This window comes from Populus alba, chromosome 10 (assembly GCF_005239225.2).
Source record: "Populus alba chromosome 10, ASM523922v2, whole genome shotgun sequence".
NCBI classification, from domain to species: domain Eukaryota; kingdom Viridiplantae; phylum Streptophyta; class Magnoliopsida; order Malpighiales; family Salicaceae; genus Populus; species Populus alba.
In genome coordinates this window covers 15,903,810-15,925,539 of record NC_133293.1, presented here as the reverse complement: position 1 = coordinate 15,925,539, position 21,730 = coordinate 15,903,810, and the positions used below count along the sequence as shown (strand labels likewise).

Genomic DNA, 21,730 nt, shown 5'->3' with positions numbered 1-21,730 from the left:
AAACTTAGTTTTTTTTCTTCAATTTTATCTTCGACTAGGTTTGTTGAGTATTAAATTTCATAATTTATTTTGATTTATTTTTTATAAAGTTTTTAAATTTTATGATTTAGGTCGCATGCTTTGCAGATTAGCCGTGTTGACTTATGTTATTTTTTTAATTAATTTTTTCTTAACTTCAAACTTCAGTATTTAGTTGATTGAGAATCGAGCTTATAATTATTTTTTGATTTGACCCGACTTGCAAGTTTTACGGGTTGGTCATGTTGTCTTGTGTATTTTTTGTTATTTTTTTAATTGAATATATATTTTTATTTTAATAGTAGGTTAATTGATAATTGAACTATAATTCTTTTTATTTGTTTTATATGAAATTATCTCGATCTATTGACTTGAGCTAATATGGGTTATTTTTTTGTCTTTTATTTATTTATTTATTTCAATTTAATCCTTCAACATTTGATTAATTGAGAATATAGCTTTTTTTTTTTGCTTTTTTTTTGTTATCATGGTCTTATAATCTGGGTCACGAGTTAGGTTAGTTGACTCAAGGTTTTTTTTTGTCATTTTTAACTGGTTTTTTTTTAATTTTATCCTTTAATATTGGATTTATTAAAAATTAAACTTTATAATTTATTTCAGTTTGCATTCTACGAGATTATTTTGGTCTTATAACTTGGTTCACAAGTTTAGTGGTTGACTCAGGTGGTTTTTTGTGTTTTTTTTAATTAATTTTTTCAATTTTATCCTTCAACATTGAATTAATTAAAAATTAAACTTTATAATTTGTTTCAACTTACTTTCTATGAGTTATCCTAGTCTCGTAACTCATGTTTAGCAGGTTAAACCAGGTTGACTATACTTATATTTTTAGTTGAATTTTGCTTTAATTACATTCTTTAACATTCGGTTGATTGGGATTTGAGTTAATAATGACTTGGATAGCAAATTTGACAAGTTAATCCGAGTTAATCTAATATATTATTGTTTTAATATTTTTTTAAAAATATCATCTTGATTTTTTTAAAAGTAAACTGTATTTTTATGGGTTATCCGAGTTATATTTGAATTTATCAAATCAATTAAGTTACATTAAATCAATTTTTTTTATAGTTAAATTTTTTTTAAAAATAATACATTAACAACACTTGAATATCTTTTTATATTAAAAGAATTAATTCAACCCGCAGCACATGAAAACATATTCTAGTTTTATCTATATACATTTCCAAATTCTGTACTAGAGTTGTTGTCAGTTGTTTATAGATTGAAACTTCTACATTTTTCGTCCGATACATAATAAGCCAAGGAATCAAATAAAGGGAAAAAATGTTGCTTAGAGTATTGCACATGATGTTCCTCCATTATATAAGTGTAATTGTAATTGTAATTGTTTATAATTCTAATGAAAACAATTAAGCAAGTTAATGCATCACGGTTTTCTATAGAATAAATTATTAGCAATTTAACAACTGTCCCTGCTAGTATTTGTTTTCTTAAATTCTGCTAGTGCGAGAGGACCACTTTGTTTTGCTCATCCGGACATGCATCCAGTGCAATCAAAGAATCATTTTAGGAAGAAAAAAAAGTCATCGTAAACATCTATATATATATGTCAGTTAAAAATCATTTGGCGTCCGTGATTCCTTGTCTGAAACTCTTCAAACCCACCTTGATATAATATCTGGACCAATCCATTTAAGTTGTTCCAGATAAATATTTGTTTTAAACGAAATTCTTCCATTATCCAAAACTAAACAAAGTCGACCTATGGACATAGTCCATGCATTTTCTCATGCCCAGTCCTGCCATGAACTGAAACATGTTAATCTAGGAGTGATTATATATGACCAGGAAGAGAGAACTCCTGAGAAAACAAAGAAACTAAAAGGAAGGAATAAATCCGGATGCTTCAGCAGTTTGCCAAGCAAGTCAGTATTTGTCTGGTATATGGCTTTGAAGCATTAGAAATCCAGTTGATCATTTTATGCTTGTTCATGTTCATCCTTATACATTGAGTAATAGGTGAGATGGTGCTGTAAATGTTCAAGAAAGGCTGAACCTGTTCCAGTAGCCGACGACTCACATCTCCCCCCACCTTGAGCTCTCGTAAGAACATTGCTACATGTAACAATGAAGAGAAGTCGAATTATAACCATTAATACGACAGTTGATGCATGATTGTGATGAGTGCAAATGAGAATTAGCTAATGGGTTTGGCCGTAAGAGAAAACTTGTTGAATATTTTGTCTATTTGCACTAGATTATTGTATAGAACTGCAGATTTATCATTATTCCACGGCTTCTTGGGTTTTACCATATGCTGCAAAACCAGAAGCCTGATGTGGGGTTGCTAGCTTATACTTTTTCATCCATGTCTTTCCTCATGGCACCTATCAACGCACACTGCTTACCATTTTATGTCTAGCTTTATATGTCAAATCAAGTATGTTTAGCTTTATATCTATTCTTTCCGAGTTTTTCAGATATGCGATTCTTCTTGTCTCTGCCATTTTGTGTCTATGCCCTTCTGTCAGGTAGTTCTGCTTTTCGGTAGCGGTGGAAAAGAGGATGGGAAGAGAGAGCAAGTGTCCAAAAATACCTAGCCTGGTTTCAAAAGTGAAAGCTCAAGACAGAATTGTTCTGTTTCCTTGTGGTTCAGTATTTTTAATAACTTAAGATACTTTTTTTGGATCTATCATGTGATAGACTAACGTTATGCCCATTAATTCCTTATGAATATGCTGTTAAAAAAAAAAAAAAACTAACCTAGTAGATTATTGTGATAATGCTAAAAAGTAGTGAAATTTAGTGTTGCTTGCAATTCCAGTACTGTTAATTCTCAAGCAAGTTGAATTTTCAAAATCAATTATGTTGCTATTTGGAATATTCAATTAATTTCAATACTCAATATAAATTAAATTAAATTAAATTATATATATATATATATTCTTTTAAATATGCAAGTTTGAAATTAACTTAGATTAAAAATAAAATAGAATTTTTATATTTTACTATGTTTTATTAACTATCATCAAATATAATTATATCTTTATCTCAGGTTTTGTTGTATCTTCCCCATCTCAATTGTTTCCGTCTTTTTTGTTCCAAAGACTAACCAAGCTCTATCTCACAGGTTAATTATTCTTAAAACCTTTTGCCACTAGCTCAAGATCCCTTTTGCCGTTCCTCCTGGCTAGTTCACCTGATTCATTTTGTTGAAACCTTTATAATTTGATCTCAAATTTTGCATGATCATGGAAAGAATAAACTCCTCACGCGAAAGCCTTCATGCGTGCCTTTAGATTTCTCGTTGGGAGGATTTTACTGGGAAATAATGCTTTATGACTACAGGCCATTAGATTCCCAACCCCAACATAAGGGTTAAAACACTTCTTCTTCTTTTTCTTACAATATTTTCTTATTAAAAAAATTTTAAAATTTTAATTAGGTGATAATGATTTTTTTTTAATTAATTTATATATTAATTAAAATTAAAAAAATTTTCTCTATAATTTTAAGGGTATACTCGCAGGATGCATTATAGTTGTTCGAGATTTTGATGATCTCCAACCTGATTGAAAAGATACTATGGGCTGGGCTTAGTGGGAGTGTTAGACCTGGTCTGATGTAGACACGTACATCACTCGAAAACGCCATAAACTAATGGGTCAATTACAACCCTGTCTAAACCACGCGTGCGTTTGTTTTTTTTTTTTTTTTTCCTTACACGGCGCTGCGGCGAAGCTTCGCTTCCTTTTCCCTCTCCCCTGCTCCGCTTCCGCTTCCGCTCAAGGTAACTTTAAGTAATCATGTTCAAATATATTTTACTTAACTTCAGAGATTGTTATTTTTCATTTAATTTTTTGTAATATATTTGGTTACTTTGTATCTCTCTCACACCTCTCATTTTTATTCTCCTAAATTTATAAATTAATTATATGCAATGATAGAAGAACGTGTTGAACTTTTTTTAAAAAAAGTTTTAAATTTTTTAGTGATGTTATGTTGCTGTCGAGCTGTCTTCGTGTTTGTTGATGTATTGCTACAAGTCTGATTTTTCATTTATTGACCTGTGGATTTGTCTCGTAGTTGCTGATAATGGCTAGGTTATTTGATGGGTTTCTTCGCGTGTCTTATGTTTTTTATAGATTTCTTGGTAGCCTGGTGCTTTTGCCCATTTGGGTTTTAGCTTGTGCAACAAATTCTGGTATTAGTTTTTTATTGTAGAACTGATTTATCAAGGTAACATAATCTTCTTTCCTTCTGCAACAACTCATTTCCCTATGATTCTATATGATCACCTCCACAGTTGTTGATATAAAATTGATAGCGCTTCAAAATTCTTGCAAGGATGTGATATGAACTGGGTTATTGCTTTGAATAGATTTATTGTTTTTCCTCCCTCTCAGTTGATTTGAAAGTGTGCTTGTATCAATCTGCAAAAGGGGAACCGACAAACATAATCAGTAAACAAGTAGAAAAGGAGAAATAGATAGTAGCCTGGAGTGGAAAGAGAGTTTTTGATAATTGGTTATTGCAGGAAAATATTAGCAACATTGAATCATATAGAAAGATTCCTGTTTTATTTTGCTCTGTAAGCTTTACAATGTGAAAGGAATAAAAACGTACCTTTTTTATGTCTTTTACAGTGCTGTTATCATCACTTCTATTGTTCTTGTATTCCTCTGCTTCAGTGTTCTCTATACCAAAAGTTTCAACTGGCATTGACAATAATGATTGACATGTGCTGTTATTCTTTAATTTGTAGTTGAGGGTGATTATTCAACCATCTGTGTGGAATCTATTTCTTTATTTCAAATATATTCTGAGCATATTGCATGCTTTTGTAAATGCAATTGAAAGGAGATATAGAGTAGACAATCAAGAAACTTAGATACACAAGTAAAGGTGAAGCATCATTGTTGATGCAATTTCCTTGTATTTCAGGCAGTAGCAGTTATTTTGGAAGGTGTTCAAGATTTCCTCCAAATGGCCTTGGTTGTAATTTGCGGCCAGCCATGCAGTGGGAAGTCCACAGCTGCACTTTGCCTATCTGTAGCTCTCAAGGAATCAGAATCTAACTCGACCATTAGAATCATTGATGAAGCTTCTTTTCATCTTGATCGTAATCAAAGTTATGCCAATATGACTGCAGAGAAGAATTTAAGAGGAGTGCTCCGGTCTGAGGTTGATAGATCTGTCTCTAGAGACAATATAATCATAGTGGATTCTTTGAACAGTATCAAGGGTTATAGGTATGAGCTATGGTGCTTGGCTCGTGCTGCAGGAATAAGATACTGTCTGCTGTTCTGTGATGCTGAGGAAACTCAGTGTAAAAAATGGAATGAACAGCGTGGGGAGAAGTGTGAAGCCACGTATGATGATACTATCTTTGAGGACTTGATAAGGAGGTTTGAGAAGCCAGATAGAAGAAGTCGCTGGGATTCTCCTCTGTTTGAATTATGTCCATTTAAAGATGGTATTCTGAAATCTTCTGCTGCCATCGTGGATGCCGTTTCATACTTGACAAAAAAAGTTGATTAAAAAACTCGGGATGTTAAAATTTTACAGCCAACAATTGCTACACAGGGTGCACGATTTTCAGAGGCAAATTCTCTATATGAGCTTGACAGGGCAACGCAAGAGGTTATCAATGTCGTTGTAGAAGCACAATCCCAGTCAATTGGGGGGCCTCTAAATGGAATTTCACTTAGCCAGGAATTACCAATTCTTAATATGTCAAGGTCAGTCGGGCTACCAGAGCTACGGAGACTGCGTCGGACTTTCATTAAGCTGACAGGTCAGACAAGCTTAAGTGGACCGCCCCCACCGTCAGATGCAGAGAGTGCAAAACGGATGTTTGTCGATTACTTGAACAGGGAATTGGGAAGTGCTTGAAGAAGGAATATGGGGATTTTCTTATACCGTTAATCTGCTACTGGGAGTGGCTTTCTGGTTCAAGTGAACCCTTGTGAATTATGTTTTCTGTAGGTGTTGGCTATTTGAGTTTCTGTACCAACAAACGTGGACAGATAGTCCCACTGTACAGGATTTGTCTCTGAATGTATTGCCTTTTTTTCTGTGTATCATTGAAATCCGAGCGATATTTTGTTAACGGGGGCAGCAGTTTACCATTGGGTCTGCTATTGTCCTTTTAACTTTTTTTCTCGTGAGACATTTTGAGCTGTAGTGTTGTTGGATCAAGAAAATCTCTCAACCAGATGGTCCCTGTTGAATCATATAGTAAGGTGCAGAGTTGTATTCCTGTCTTAGGTTCTCCTTTAAAAAAGAAAACAAAAATAAAAACAAATCATGCAGTAGACTCCATGTTTTTCCACACTCGAACCACCCTAAGTAACTAGCTCTTTCGGTTTAGAATAGTGCTCCATAAATAAATAAATAGCTCAATGGGAGTCATGGGGTCGAGCTATCCTCTTATTAGGACGGCTGGGTGATATAACAACAAACATTCACCTTGCATTTATTTTTGAATAAGCTCGAGTAATCAAAAATAGCAATTTCCCAAGGATGCCTGGCGTGCTATCGCCCCTCCTCGTTGCACGACGGTTTTTATCAGCTTTCATTTGGCTCAAATGGATCGGAAAAAAATCGAGTCTAGTTTGTACGGTGGACGGTTACGGGGTTCACCTGGCCCCTTATTTTTAATTCCTTTTATTTTTTTTCGTATATGTAATTATTACAAATTCTATATAATAATTGAATGATCTAATTTTTTTTGCTTCATAGATAGAGTTAAATTTATAAGTAATAGACTTTTTTATTCTAGAAAAAAAATAAAAATATATACTTTAATGTTTGTGCATGCAAAAAATATTACAAATTTTTTCTTCTATTATATTTTATATGATTAGTGTGTACCGAAATTGAATTGATTTGTTTACGTAGTTATCAACGTGCATGCAAAGTAAATGACCATTTTTTTCTGGACAGCCAATAAGTCATAACGTATTTTAAGGAGAGAAAAAAAAAAAAAATTGGAGTTTAGGATTCCACCGTGGATAAAGATACAAACAATTGGATTGGAACAATATTTTAGTGTTTTTACCCTTTCGTCACAAATTATTAAATCTTGTATGGGAATATAATAGTCCTTTTTTTAGTGTTGAAAAGGTCATTTATGAATTGGACAGAGACAAGAAGGTTTTTATATATTTTTTAAATATTAAAATTATTTAATTATCCTTTGAAAAAAAAAATCAAGCCTTGAACTAGAGGCCTTGTCATCTATTTTTTTTTTAAAAAAAAACAATAAAATAATTTACTTAACCTTGAAAAAAATATTTTATAAGCTTTGGTCAAGAGCCTTTTATCTTTTCACATTTTTTTTTTGGTAATAATCAAATTAATGGAGAAACTATTTGATAATTAAATTAATATATATTATTCAAAAATTAACCGTGCACACACCAACATGAAAATTGTCTCTATATCATTTACGTGGCACATACAACATCATACGATAGTCTAATAATGGTTTTCAAGATAGTGTTCAAATCGTCTTGGCTTTCTTGGATTTTGCGCATGCAACCTCTTTTTCTTGCCTTCATCCTTGATTTTCGTGTTGACTCTGCATAATTTAAAAACATCATTTTGTTATTACTTCACATACGATTTGTTATTTTTAAGTTTATTTATTTTATTTAAAATAATTTATAAAATATAATTTTTTTTTTAATTTTACCAATTTGATTTTCTTACATTTCAAATTTGGACCCCCTAATTTTAATTATTGTTTGTTTTACATGAGATGAGTTTTTAAAAGCTTTTTTTTTAAAAAAATTTATCATCCTTAAGTTTTTTTTTCATACCAATTTGATCCTTGTTATTTTATTTAATCTCATACTTCAAAATTAAATTTGTTAGAAAATAAGTTTTTTTTTTATTGAGTTCGGGTCTAGAATTTCATGGGGAATGAATTTAAAAGATTAACCTAGGTTTGGAAATTTTGCTTAAGTTTGTTTTTTTTTTTCCCCTTTGCTATAAGCTCCTTTTTTTATTTTTATCCTTAAATTTGCTTATATATTTTTTATTTAATTTGATTTTTGATGTTGTTATTTTTTTTATAGGATTTTTTAATAATTTTGATAATGATCCGGTTATTTAAGATATTTTTATTTTTCATTATTTATTAAAATTAGTATTTTATATAATTTTTATTTTTTAATAAATAAAGTGATTAAATATAAGTATGAAATGTTTATCTCATTGTATTCTACTTAGTTTACTTCATTGATTATTCCTTTGATAGTGTATACAATTTCTCTCGGTATTGTCACGGCTACTTTTATAATGATATTAGAATCATTTCCATAAAAAAAATAAATTAAAATTGGTTGTTGAATAATGACCACATTAGAGCAACGATAAATATTGAACAAACCTTTTTTTTTTCTCGACGTGTTATTTACAATGTTTTTTTTTTTAATCATATTACTACTCCGCTCATGTTAGGTTACCAAACCAGCCAGCCTCATTATTAAAAATAGAACAGTTTAAGGGTGGGGTGACGTAGAGAGGTATGTTTGGCTGTCGAGAAGAAACATACATAGTTTTTAATTAACAAAAATACATGCGATTTGATATGCTTGGACCGACGCAAAAGAAAGCAACACTTGACCTGTACCCTCACCATTAAATAATAATAATAAAAAAATACGTAACGTGATATGTTTTGATTGGTTCAAAAGAAAACAACTTCACATTTGTACTTAACCTTAAATTCCGAGTATGAAACGGTTGTATTTAGTTGTTAGCATCCACCAGATTTAGGTATATTATTATTATTATACACGCCGAGAACAATGGTGTAATCAACTGCCAATTTAACAGCCGTCTTGCTACCTGTCACTCCAGCACATCCTCTGTAACCATATTTCATTTAATTCCAAAAACAGTAAAAAAAAAAATGCAAAAACTTGGAAATGTTATTTCAATCTAATGCTGTTATTATTTTTTAAAAAAGGAAAGAAATGTTTCAAGTATTTACTATTTATCCTTTCTACTTTCTAGTAAAGATATGGGGCAAATTTGGATCTGATCACTTAATTAATTAACTGATCATCACAAGATCGACAGACGCTCATCCATACCAGCATCAACCCATGAAACTAGACTCTCTCTCTTCCTCCATAAGACCTTTCTCTATCTTTCTCTCATTTTCGCATTCGAGAGTCACGACTCTCTCCAACGAAACAAAAACGGTAATTCATTTCGTCCTTGAAAACCCCCCTGGCTTTCCATTTTTTTTTTGTTCTCGTTCCATTTATGAATCAAATGCGTGTTTCTTTTTTTCTTATAAATGATCATTTTGTTAGTCGTTTTTTTTCCTCTGGATCTGATCTGCGTGTGATTCTTCTTCTTCTTCTTTTTTTCTATTATTTCTTTTTCGAGATCTGAGTGTGAGTGATGGAAATTAATTTCCTCTCAGAGAGAGAATTATAGTAGAAACTAGAAAGTTTCTGAAAAAAGAGAATTCAGAATCCTAGGAAATTTGTTCTTTTTCTTTTTCTATCTTCTTCTTTCCAAATCCAATTCATTACAAGATTATCATTTTTCTGTTCGATAAAAATGGCAAAACAGTCCGTTAGGGATTCAAAACGATGTGATACTGATGCTATGTTTTGTTTGTTGCTGTTTTGACTCTTGTAGCAGGTTGATCTTGATTGGTTAGTTTCTTGAGACCGTTTTTTTATTGAGAAGGAAGATATTGCTTGTCTTTGAAATTCATCGAGAGCTTACATTCCTTCCAAATAGTTCAATTTTGTGGATTTGTTACTCTTAACCCGGAATTGAAATCCGGGTGTCCCAATCACACTGGTTTTTCTGTCTTTTGGATGATGTGAGTTTGACCTCGCTGTGGAAGATCTGTGTTTGTTGGTAGGGAAGTGTAAAGGATCTTGTATTCAATGCTTGTTGGAGTTGTGCGGATTCATGGTAACATATATAGAAGCTTGTGTGCTACGATAGTTTTTGGTTTCTGCAGCTCTTGGAGATTTAGATTTAAGTTGGATATTTAGTGGATTTTGAAGTTCATTTTTTTTAATAATTTGGACATGAGAAGCCCTTGGTTCAATAAGCCATTTGCTATTCTTGGCCCCAGACCGCCAATTAGTTGTTTGCTGCTGTGCTTTGTTTGTGTGCTTGGACTAATCGCTATCTTGGGTTCTACTCCTTCGAGTGTGTTTGATTCTGTGACTCCCATTCCAGTGCCTGATGTTTATTCCAGTTATAGAAGGTTAAAGGAACAAGCGGCGGTTGACTATTTGGAGCTTAGAACAATCTCACTAGGAGCTGGTCGGCAAACAGAGTTGGAACTCTGTGGCAGAGAAAAAGAAAATTACGTGCCTTGTTACAATGTTTCAGCAAATTTGTTCGCTGGGTTTAAAGATGGGGAGGAGTTTGATCGGCATTGTGAAATTTCAAGACAAAGGGAACGGTGTTTGGTTCGTCCTCCAAAGGATTATAAGATCCCCTTAAGGTGGCCTGCTGGTAGGGATGCAATCTGGAGCGCAAATGTGAAGATAACCAAAGACCAGTTTCTTTCTTCCGGGAGCTTGACCAAAAGGTAATTTTTGACTGATCCTAATTAATTGGTATTCTGGTCCATATTAGAATGGTCATTACAAGTTATGATTGTATTACTGTTTCTGAGTACTTTTATTTTTTCTTGATATATTTACTACAGGCTGATGTTAGTGGAAGAGAATCAATTTGCCTTTCACTCTGAGGATGGGTTGATCTTTGATGGTCTCAAAGACTATTCTCGCCAGGTTGCAGAGATGATAGGGTTAGGAAGTGATTCTGAATTCCTTCAAGCTGGTGTAAGTGTTTTTAGCATTACTGTTACCATTTGGGGGCAAATTGGATTTCAAAAACACAAGCATTTGTAGAATAGAGTGCTTTATTGTTTGATATAATCTTTCATTGATGTTCATGATCTTAATGTCAAAGATGCCCTTTTGTTTTCCCTTTTCTCATCTGTTGTTTATATATACCTCTTTAACGTATTGTGTTCATTACAGGTGCAAAGTGTGCTAGATATTGGTTGTGGATTTGGTATCTTTGGAGCTCATTTAGTATCATTGAAACTAATGCCTATTTGTATTGCGGCATATGAGGCAACTGGAAGCCAAGTTCAACTGGCCCTTGAAAGAGGTCTTCCAGCGATGATTGGCAATTTTATTTCACGACAACTTCCATATCCACCATTGTCATTTGACATGGTTCATTGTGCTCAATGTGGTATTGTTTGGGATGAAAAAGGTACTCGGTTAGTTTCTAGATGAGGAATGTTTTCTGCTGATTACTCGATGGCTTTACTCTGGGTGCTGCTGGCTATAGCTTTATAGTTAACATCTTGCTCCCTGCTGATTTATTGACATATATTTCTGTTGCTGCTATATTGTACTCTTATTTTTCTTTTTCAAAATGTCAGTTCTCCTATACAACCATGGATTTTGGATAGCTTATCTAAAGTTGGCAATGTCAACCAGCTGCTGTAAATCTATTGAGTTTTCCCTTCATCTCTAAAAATTACATTTATAAACTATGTCCTCATCACGAGGGAAAGACTATTTGAAAATGTATGCGTATTGTTATAATAAAGAAGCTGATACTTATAGATTGTGCCAAATCAACATATTATGGTTATTTCTTAGTTCTGGAAGGTACATGAATGATGAAGAGATAGGTGCAATAAAATAATTCATGTTCTGGTTGATTGTATTGCTGAATTTAGAGCCCTAAAGAGAAAAAGTACCAGGGAAGGTTTCTTTTTAATGTCACTATTGATTTCGTACTGACTTAGTATTTGGAGAACTTGAAGGGACTGTATTTTTCAAATTTGCTCGCTTTGCTTTCTAACAGTGACTCAATAAAACAGATGGCATGCTCCTTATTGAAGTGGATCGAGTTCTTAAGCCTGGAGGTTACTTTGTTTTAACTTCACCAGCAAGCAATCTACGTGGAAGTTCATCGAATACAAAGAAGAGAAGCACTCTGACACCAACAGAAGAATTTAGTGAAAATATCTGTTGGAATCTTATAGCTCAGCAGGATGAGACTTTTATCTGGCAGAAAACTGTGGATGTTCATTGCTATAAATCTCGGTGAGGATGTTAACAATACCGCACCAGTATCCCCTAAATTAATTTTTATTCCCTTGCATATGTTGAATGGTTGTGACTTCTGAACTTGTATTGTACAGCTTCTGAAACATGGCCTTGCCTTTCAATTTTTGTGGCTTAGTAGAATTATCGAGCTTCTGTGTTTTTCGCTCTCTTCTCTGACTTACATTTTTCCTGGAAAAACGATAATAATTCTTTTTCCTTTTTGGTCTTTCCTGCAGAAAGCATGGTGCTCTACCACTTTGCAATGATGTTCACAATACTCCATATTATCAACCCCTCGTGTCATGTATAAGTGGGACCACCAGCAATCGCTGGATTCCGATCCAGAACAGGTCCTCTGGTCCCCATTTGAGCTCAGCAGAGCTTGTAGGTCATGGAAAGTATTGTTTCAACACATTTTACTTTCTTGCCTTTTTCTTTTGTTATATTCTTACTTTGTCCCTTTAAAACCTTTTTTTATTTCAAATTTATCACATTGGCCGTTCTAGTTTATTGATCCATTATTATCCTTGCAGGAGTTCAGCCAGAAGATTTCTTTGAAGACTCTCAGGTTTGGAGATCAGCTCTCAGAAACTACTGGTCTCTGCTTTCACCTATAATTTTCTCCGACCATCCTAAGAGGCCAGGTGATGAAGATCCAATACCTCCATATAACATGGTACGCAATGTTATGGACATGAATGCACAATACGGAGGTTTGAATGCTGCAATGCTGGAGGAAAAGAAATTAGTTTGGGTGATGAATGTTGTGCCTGCCAGGGCTCCTAATACACTTCCTCTCATACTTGATCGTGGTTTTGCTGGTGTCATGCATGACTGGTATGTTAGTTTCATTTAAGACACATGCTGTTGTATAATTCTAGTTTCTAAGTTTCTTTAACTTAAATCATTTAAAACTTTATTGTCTTACTTATTCTTGATATTTTGAAAAATGCCTTGATAATTAAGAAGGTTGCATGACCTGTCTTCTTTTTTAAACTCTTTTGAGGAGGAACTTTGGCGAATCAATTTTTTCCCCTAAAATGCTTTAGTTTTTGTAAATGCAGTACAATATTTGCCTGTTAACTTGTATTGAGCAACATCGTCTTGAAAACTTCTGAAAATCAAGATACCCTGCAAGAAGAATTGTGAAATCTTTTACCATTGCTGCAGATGCATTTATCATGACTCTGATGGTGCTATAAAATTTCATGTAGCTTCTTCGCAAAAAGCATGGACATCAACTTTACTAATGAACTTTACATTTTCAATCTGAGCTTAAAGATCTGAAGCTGTTGGCATCAAATCATTTTTTCTGCTTTGGATTGCATTGCAAATTTAAGGACCTCGTTTATGATTCTTTTATTCTCAATAGCTTGACCTAATTTTTCTGGTCATAGCTTATCAATTTTTCCATGACAACATGTTATGGAATATGCTATCTTATTTCAATTTAAGAACAAAGGGAACAACCTGTCTTCTTTTGCACAGGTGTGAGCCATTCCCCACTTACCCCCGAACATATGACATGCTTCATGCTAATGGGCTCCTCTCACATCTCAGTTCAGAGAGATGTGCCATGATGGATTTATTTTTAGAGATGGATCGAATTCTACGCCCTGAGGTACTTCTTACTTTACTCCTGGTATTTTTGAAACCCAGTCCTTGAGATTGTTTGCAATGACCTATAAGATTGTTCACTTTCTGATTTTAAGTGGTGTATGAGCATTGCCTTGATTTTTTGTGGAGCATCTGGGCATTGCCTCATGTTCTCCAGGAATTGTACTCTGAAAGTATACAATACATGCTTTGATACTCGTTGTCTTTTTTAATGCTGTAAATCTTTTGAATGCGACATCAAACTAGAAATCTATCCTTGGGTGCAATTAAGCCCCATTTGTAGGTATATGATTAGGAATGAGAATAATAATTACCTGATAATCTTGCTGGTCAAATCGAAGGAATGATTATATCTGCCAGACCTCATAATTAGCTACAATATCTCTCCCATTTTGCCTTTAATATGATGTCCTGAACTCCCCTCACCCCTGCCCACCACCCTTGCCCTTTATGCTTAAAAAATAAAGGTAAAAAACAACAAGAAGAAATCCCATCCCATTTTAGAATGCATTGATGTTGTTCCTTGTTTCCTGTGGTGCTTGGCTGCTTTTCCTCGTTTTCTAATTCTGTTTACTGTCTCTCTTTGTTTTTTGTTTTATTTTCTGGTTTTATTGCAGGGATGGGTTATATTTTCTGATAAATTGGGAGCTATTGAGATGGCAAGAGCACTTGCTATGCAGTTACATTGGGAAGCAAGGGTGATTGACCTAGATAATGGCAGTGACCAGCGGCTACTTGTTTGCCAAAAACCATTTATGAAAAAATGAGTGGTCTAGCAACAGAAGTTCCCTCACCATGAAAGTGTACATGTTCTTGCTCTGGTAACTCATCTAATCTCTCTTGAAAATTGGACAAATAAAACTTTAGGGAGTAATGTTTTGTCTAATATGGTATACATTTCACCAATGGCCTTGTGGTTCATTGGTACCCTTGCTTGCTAAACAAGAGGGGTGAGGATTTGAGTGCTAGCCCCACCTTAAGCAATACTTTTTTTGAACAGACGCACACTGTAGAGGTTCATCCAATGACCATGCATGAGGCTTTTTTTTTTTTGGAGGGGGGGGGAAACAATTGAAGTTTGAGTTAGGAACTTCAGCTCAGTTTATGTCTGCGCTGGTTCCCCTTAGCGGCTTGCTCATTATAAACTCCATAAACACTTAGTAACATGTAATTGTAAACAGAAGTTCCTTTTTGGGTTGAGCTTGGCAGCCAACACTTTGTAGGCGTGGTTACTGCTCAGTAGTAATCAGTGCTCATGATGATCGGTCCAATCACCTACTCAAATCTGTTTTTTTTCATTGCTAAAGACCTATAACAAAACTTGCAGCCAATCAGGGCTGCAGAGTTTCTTGGTGAAAAAGAATCCCTATCCTTCACTGTTCAGTTGTGACTAATTAATAGTAGATACAAGCCTCTTGTTCTTCCCAAAATAAAATCTAGGTCTTCTAGAGTCGGTTGAAAAGACTAGGGATTTGTGTCCATATGCATTAATGATTGAGTTCAATAGTTAACTATAGTGGAGTTAACTGGGAAAAAAACCCAGGCTTTAAAAAACTTTGCTATAAATTATAGTTCAGTTTGCATGCTTCAAAAAAATCGAATTTTTTTTTCCTCTTTGGATTTAACACAGGTCGTGCCTTAAAATTGATTGCAGTGCTCTTGTTCTTGCCAGATCACGAATACTTTTGACAGCATCCCTGTGCTATAAATGCCTGGGGTCGAGTTCAATGACTGGAAAAAATATAGGGGAAGCGTGGGCTGTATATTAGAAGAAAGGCGTGCTCCAGAAGTGGGCTGCGAAGCATTCCAATTTTTTTTCATGGCATTTGTAGCAATTCTTTCATCACCTTATTTCTTCTTTTAATTCTTTTTGAGTGGTAATTTCTTAATTGTTTTAGTATCGGGCACTGTATTGAACGATACATTGTATCACACTGCCAGGAAATGATAATTACAAATTTATTCTTTTCTTCGTTTCTCTGCGATCCCTGCGCAGTTGTTTAATTCAGAAAATTTTCAAGTGAATGTGTTTATAAAGAGAGGAGAGGGGAAGTGAAAAAGAAAACAGAGAATTCTCAAAAATCTGATTGACCTGAATTCTACTATCAGACACTCAAAATTAATTGCATGCACTGCTTGTGAGGTTTAGTAGTTTATGTGATGGCAGCGATGTGGCAATCGTCCTCAAAGTTTATTTTCTATCGGTTATCCTCCTAATGTTTCCTACAGTTATCAATAAGATCCTTTGTTACCAAAAAAAAAAAAGAGTTTTAATTTCAAGATTAATTGACATGTATTTTTGTTGATGTATCCTTCTCCATTTTTCTTTATTCATTTTCTTAATGACACCACTTTATGGGAGCCCATGCCTAGTGTAATTGATCGAACGAATAATAAAAGCAAATTCTACAATCTGCATGAAGAGTGAAGACTCAACGCTGAACAACTCTCTAATTAATTTTGTGATTAACTTGTGATCACCAAGAGATTAGCATGAAATATTAAAGTGGCGATTAAATATGATATTTCAGCTATATATAACATGCAAACAACATATTAGCACTTGCGTTTCGTCACCGCCCATAAATCGCAAGTAAAATGTTATTTTTTATATTTTTGTGTATAAAATCATATTTCTATAAGATATTATAAAAAGAGATTTATTTATAATATTTACTTGAATTGAAGGAGTTTTTGTCAAATATTTATATTTTTAAATACTTTGGATAACTCTACAATATCTTAAAAGTCTTTTTGAGTTTTTGTCAAATATTTATATTTTTAAATACTTTGGATAACTCTACAATATCTTAAAAGTCTTTTTTTCTTGTAATTTACCAAAAGAGTAAGTATAAGGAGAGTGTGTGTGTGTGTGTGTGTGTGTGTGTGTAAAGAAGGAGATGCAAGTGGAGAAGAAGAAACAGGTGTAGCTGTAAAATCTCGAAAGGACCCCTCCGACAGAAAGGATTGAATACATCCAAGCTATGGTAGGAAATAAAATCACGAAAAGCGCGGTTCCTCTTTCCGAACCCAACTTACGGGTCAGATCTGTTATTTCTCCTCCCCTCCAGTCGCTCCTTTTCTATTTAAAGCACGCCTCCCTTTTCTTTGCTTTCAGACCTCTACAAAAAATTCTCTCTGGTGATTATTGATTTGTCTGCGAACACATTGTGATCTGATCGATCATATCTCTCTCAGAAATTAAACTACAATGTCGACCGAGAAGGAGAGAGAGACTCACGTTTACATGGCCAAGCTCGCTGAGCAGGCTGAGCGCTATGATGGTAACTTTAATTTATATATTACTCGCTTCTTCTTTGTTTTTGCGAGTACATGCATTGTTTTTTTTTAATGGATAATTGGGTTTTTCTTTAAGAAAAAAGTTTATATTTTCCCAGAGATAGACATTTTCATTTAATTTATGCCCATTTTCCAGATTATCTGAAATCTGTAACATCTTAATATTGACGGAACAGAAATGGTTGAGAGCATGAAAAAAGTTGCCAAACTTAATTGTGAACTGACGGTGGAGGAGAGGAACCTCCTTTCGGTGGGATACAAAAATGTAATTGGGGCTCGGCGAGCTTCTTGGAGGATTATGTCTTCAATTGAGCAGAAGGAAGAATCTAAAGGAAATGACAGCAACGTTAAACTGATTAAGGGTTACTGCCAGAAGGTAGAGGATGAACTCTCCAAGATTTGCAATGACATCCTGTCCATCATTGATGAGTATCTCGTCCCCTCTTCTACCTCAGGAGAAGCAACCGTGTTCTACTACAAGATGTGAGTTATATACGTTGGCCTTTAGATATGATCTTTTATAGCAATTTCGTGAACTGTGTAATGATTGATTATGTTCTCAGTTAAGTAGTTCACAACAGTATTACATGTAAGAAGGCATGAAAGTAGTGATCTATAAAGGCCTGCTTTTTATTTTTTATTTTCTTAATACCGGGTCTTGGCATCCATGAATTCAGGAAAGGTGACTACTACCGCTATCTAGCCGAGTTCAAGACTGATCAAGAAAGGAAGGAGGCAGCCGAGCTGTCATTAAAGGGTTACGAGGCATGTTACTTTTGTTTATCTTTCATAAATATGTAATCCATTTATTCGACATTCTCTAATTTTGTCATCATTTGATATGCTCCTCGTGTTTCCATTTCTCTTTTAGGCTGCTTCCGCCACTGCAAGCACTGATCTGCCTTCAACCCACCCAATTCGTCTTGGCCTTGCCCTTAACTTTTCTGTTTTCTACTATGAGATCATGAATTCTCCGGAGAGGTACGTTAGATTATATTTTTTTGCAATCTAATGCTGTCAAATTGTATTATCCTGTGTTCATGACTTTCTAACGATCTAATTTTTAATGTTAATACTTGCAGGGCCTGCCATCTAGCCAAACAAGCTTTTGATGAGGCAATTGCAGAGTTGGATACTTTGAGTGAGGAATCATACAAGGACAGCACCTTAATCATGCAGTTGTTGAGAGATAACCTCACTCTCTGGACTTCTGACTTGCCTGAAGATGGAGGTACATTATAAACTGAATGAGAATTGAGAAACCGAGGTTTAGTAGCATTATATTCTGCTGGTGAAAAAAATGTCGTTACCAAATCGTTGATACTCATCCTTGAAAAATAGAGGAGAGGAGGACCAGCCTGTTCTTGTCTACTAAAAATAAGATTTTAACTTGATGGATGTTAACATGCTCACAGATGATAGATGTGCCACCATTTTGTCGGCCACTCGTATTTTGGCCCCAATAAGGGACGACTTCTGAATCTCTGTTTCTTAGATTGGCTTACATCAAGGCATACCGTTGGTTGATTTCCCATTAATTCATGTTTTAAAACACGTACGTCTTAAACTTCATCTCAGACAAGTTGCATCATGTAGGTGATGATAACTTCAAAGGTGAAGGATCAAGGGAAAAGCCTGCCGAAGGAGAGGTTAGTTCTCGTATACCTTCTGCTTCTTTTTTTTTTATCTTTTCCACTGCCCTACAAAAAATTGTAATTTCCTTTCAGCACTGAGGGAGAGTTAAGAGAACCCTGCACATGGCAAGCGGATGCTAAACAACTTTGCAGAAGCGGCATCTCTTTGTTATCTTTCCTGAAAAAGGGATTGAATGGAACGATCTTGAAAGTTTTTGATGCCATTGATCTTTTTGAATCCCACCAAAAGCTGATGATAAGAATGATCAATTGCTATTCCTTTTTGTTCCTTTCTTTTATTTTAAACAGAGATTTTTTTATTTTTTATTATATTATTATTCGTTGTTCTTTCAAGCTTCGTATCAGAATCGGGGACCTCCTTTGTTTTACCTTCTGCTATTTATCCGTCCAGCTGGCCTTTTAAGCCTATGTTGCTGCACTCTCTTTTTTTTTTTTCATTTTTTGTTATGTTGTTTTTTTTGTATATTGATTGATGCATGTGCACGGAAAAATAAATTATTTATGATTTTTTTAAAAAAATCTGAATGTTAAATGATAATATGAAAACATTCTAACTCACTGATTAAATTGAGCCTCAAGAGTGGCTGTGATTACAGCTATTATTATTTTTTTTTTTAAAAAAGGCTAAAATTTCTATATTTAGTTGTCGTTCTACTATCAACGTTTGCTCGAGTCTTGACTCCCATATGAAAATAAATCGGTGGAGAGGCAGTAAAAAAAAATCAAAAATGACATAAATTTGATATTTCTCATGAAAATGTTTGTCCCAAAAAAAAATATTAAAAATCACGTTTTGGTAATAATTTTTTTTTTTTAAACATGAATGTTCGGGTCAACTTGCGCATACTTCGATTAATTTCAAGAATCTTAAAATTAATGATTATATAGGTCCTCAGTGGCTGTTATTTTTTATAATAACCACTTGATTCACCTTGGCTGTTATTTTTTATAATAACAACTTGATTCACCTTGTAGTGGTTGTTATTTTTTATTTTTAGTATTAATATATTAAATTTATAAAAAAAATGTTTAAAAAATAAAATTAATATCTTTTCAAAGTGAAAACCTTCAAAAGAAAAAAAAAAAAAAAAAAAACCTAAATTTATGACAAGACAAGTGCAATGCAGTCTGACCTCTATCTTGCAAATTTATGACATTGAATAGTTATATTAAAATGTTGCTTCGTCGCCAAATTGATGTATTGAAACAATATAAAAGGATCATCAATATTGTCAACGCCATAAGAAAATCTACTTCAAATTTATTTTCTAGGAATCTTACAAGTTTTCAATCCAAGTATACTCTTTGGAATTATTATTATTTACCCCTACAAAAAGTTGCTATCAATATATTTAAATTGATGTTTTAATGTAAAAAATCAAAAATCAAATTTAGTAAGTGCCCTTCGAGTTTGGACGTTTGTCGTTAAGGGAAGGGTTAAAGGGATTGTGGATGCTAAGAAAAGAAGTGATTAGAATTATTTTTTTATTTTTTTGGAAAAGCCATGGATTTCATGCGGTAGAAGATGGAGGAGGTGGCTTCTATGTTAATAGTATTTAAAAAATATATGGTAATGTTTTTTATTTGAAAATATATTGAAATAATATTTTTTTTATTTTTAAAAAATTATTTTTAATATCAGTCTTTAAAAATAATTTAAAAACATTAAAAAATATTAATTTAAAATAAATATAAAATTTAAATTTAAATTTTTAATTTTTTTAAATATATTTTTAAAACACAAAAATAAACCGAGATTAATTATATGTAATTGTGATGTGCAGGAGGATGAAAGACAGTTACGTGGCGAGGTGAGAAGATTAGTGGAGAGAATTAAAGTAGGAGATTGTTGGAGCCTCTTTACATGTTTGATATTGCAGTAGTTTTTGTGGTTGTGATTTGAAAAAAATTATTTTATAAAAATACTTTTTGTTGAGGTTAGTTTGAAAAAATAGGTGTTTGGTTAAAACTGTGGTTGAAATTGAGGTTGAAGAAAAAGTAATTTAATGTGTTTGGTTAAAAAAATACTTTTCAAATTAGGGTTATAAAATAATTAAATATATATATATATATATATTAATACTAATGATTTTTAATTTAAATATTGTAAATTTAATTATTGTTATTACATCATAAAATAAATAATATTGATATCAATTTTTTATTATTATTCCATTAAACTATGTGCAATGTCATCACATACGAAATATATCCAATAAGGACTATATTTTTCATGGTTTCTTAAGCGCGCAACAACAAAAACTGAATCTTTTGTTACGTCATCAAGCGATCTCCTTCTAAGTTTTTGAATAGAACACAATTAAAATAAAAATAAAAACTGAATTTTTTTTACTGGGCCGGACTCGGCAATAACGTAATTGGAATTGCAATCAAATTTCACAAATGCTACGTCATTATGCGATATCCTTCTAATTTATGTAGTGTTATTAAATAATATTAAGTACTAGTTTTTCGAGTAAAACACAATTTTTTTTAAAAAAAATCAACAATTTCATTATATACAAAATTCATTCGACAATAACTACAGTTATCATGATTTATCTTGTGTGCAATAAAATTAAGTAAAATATTATCAGGAATAAAATTGAGATTAAAGTACGAATAAATTTAATTTACCTTAAACTAATTTTTTAAATATATATATATATATATATATATATATATATATATATATATATATATTTCACGTGAACAATACGAGTGCAATTACTTAAATGTACTAGTTTTTCAGGAAAAAAAAACCTTTGCACACTAGTTTTTCAAAAAAAAAAAAAAGCTAACTATTTACTTAGTGAACAGTGCGCAGTGGAGCCATGCATGGCTCCACTATTAACAACGGGTTAGAAGCATGAGAAGCAGCATTTTGCTGCTTCTCAAAACCTGCGGTGCAGCCTCAAATATCAGTGGGCCCTACCAGCAAAACACCCTGCTTTTTCTTTAACCAAATACTAGGTAGTGTGGCTGCGGGTGAACCTCACCCGCAACCACACTACTAAACAGCCACTA

The 21,730-nt window shown here is 33.3% G+C and overlaps 3 protein-coding genes across 7 annotated transcripts; all 3 read left to right on the top strand.

Annotated features, from left to right (window-relative positions):
• The first annotated feature begins 3,671 nt into the window (after positions 1-3,671).
• Positions 3,672-6,158, top strand: LOC118043301 (protein KTI12 homolog). The gene is given in 2 exon segments (XM_035051241.2): positions 3,672-3,793; positions 4,948-6,158. A coding segment is annotated over 1 exon segment (909 nt). The 5' UTR covers positions 3,672-3,793; positions 4,948-4,989; the 3' UTR covers positions 5,899-6,158.
• A 2,845-nt stretch (positions 6,159-9,003) lies between these two features.
• Positions 9,004-15,724, top strand: LOC118043299 (probable methyltransferase PMT4). 5 transcript variants are annotated; one of them, XM_073412125.1, is made up of 10 exons: positions 9,018-9,221; positions 9,670-10,585; positions 10,706-10,841; positions 11,043-11,283; positions 11,903-12,128; positions 12,368-12,527; positions 12,667-12,968; positions 13,620-13,752; positions 14,366-14,569; positions 15,403-15,724. In XM_073412125.1, exons 2-9 carry the CDS (start codon positions 10,074-10,076, stop codon positions 14,513-14,515), a joined length of 1,860 nt encoding a protein of 619 aa, XP_073268226.1. In that variant the 5' UTR covers positions 9,018-9,221; positions 9,670-10,073; the 3' UTR covers positions 14,516-14,569; positions 15,403-15,724. The 5 variants fall into 5 exon arrangements, with proteins under 5 accessions (XP_073268227.1, XP_073268226.1, XP_073268225.1 ...); XM_073412124.1 differs by having other exon boundaries at positions 9,019-9,221; positions 9,673-10,585; positions 15,421-15,724; XM_073412123.1 differs by having other exon boundaries at positions 9,019-9,221; positions 15,421-15,724.
• Positions 15,725-16,632: 908 nt separating this feature from the next.
• On the top strand, positions 16,633-19,111 carry LOC118043300 (14-3-3-like protein GF14 iota). The gene is made up of 7 exons (XM_035051239.2): positions 16,633-17,032; positions 17,225-17,531; positions 17,726-17,813; positions 17,920-18,029; positions 18,131-18,279; positions 18,645-18,697; positions 18,776-19,111. The coding sequence occupies exons 1-7, from the start codon at positions 16,960-16,962 to the stop codon at positions 18,779-18,781; spliced, it is 786 nt and encodes a 261-aa protein (XP_034907130.1). The 5' UTR covers positions 16,633-16,959; the 3' UTR covers positions 18,782-19,111.
• The last annotated feature ends 2,619 nt before the right edge of the window (positions 19,112-21,730 follow it).

What these genes read in the sequence shown, in the direction of transcription:
- LOC118043299 (XM_073412125.1), top strand. Translation starts at nt 10,074, where the DNA reads ATGAGAAGCCCTTGGTTCAATAAGCCATTTGCTATTCTTGGCCCCAGA. An exon ending in TCCGGGAGCTTGACCAAAAG is followed by an intron (nt 10,586 to 10,705) that starts GTAATTTTTGAC and finishes TATTTACTACAG; the next exon opens with GCTGATGTTAGTGGAAGAGA. An exon ending in CAGAGCTTGTAGGTCATGGA is followed by an intron (nt 12,528 to 12,666) that starts AAGTATTGTTTC and finishes ATCCTTGCAGGA; the next exon opens with GTTCAGCCAGAAGATTTCTT.
- LOC118043300 (XM_035051239.2), top strand. Translation starts at nt 16,960, where the DNA reads ATGTCGACCGAGAAGGAGAGAGAGACTCACGTTTACATGGCCAAGCTC. An exon ending in GCAGGCTGAGCGCTATGATG is followed by an intron (nt 17,033 to 17,224) that starts GTAACTTTAATT and finishes TTGACGGAACAG; the next exon opens with AAATGGTTGAGAGCATGAAA. An exon ending in ACCGTGTTCTACTACAAGAT is followed by an intron (nt 17,532 to 17,725) that starts GTGAGTTATATA and finishes CCATGAATTCAG; the next exon opens with GAAAGGTGACTACTACCGCT.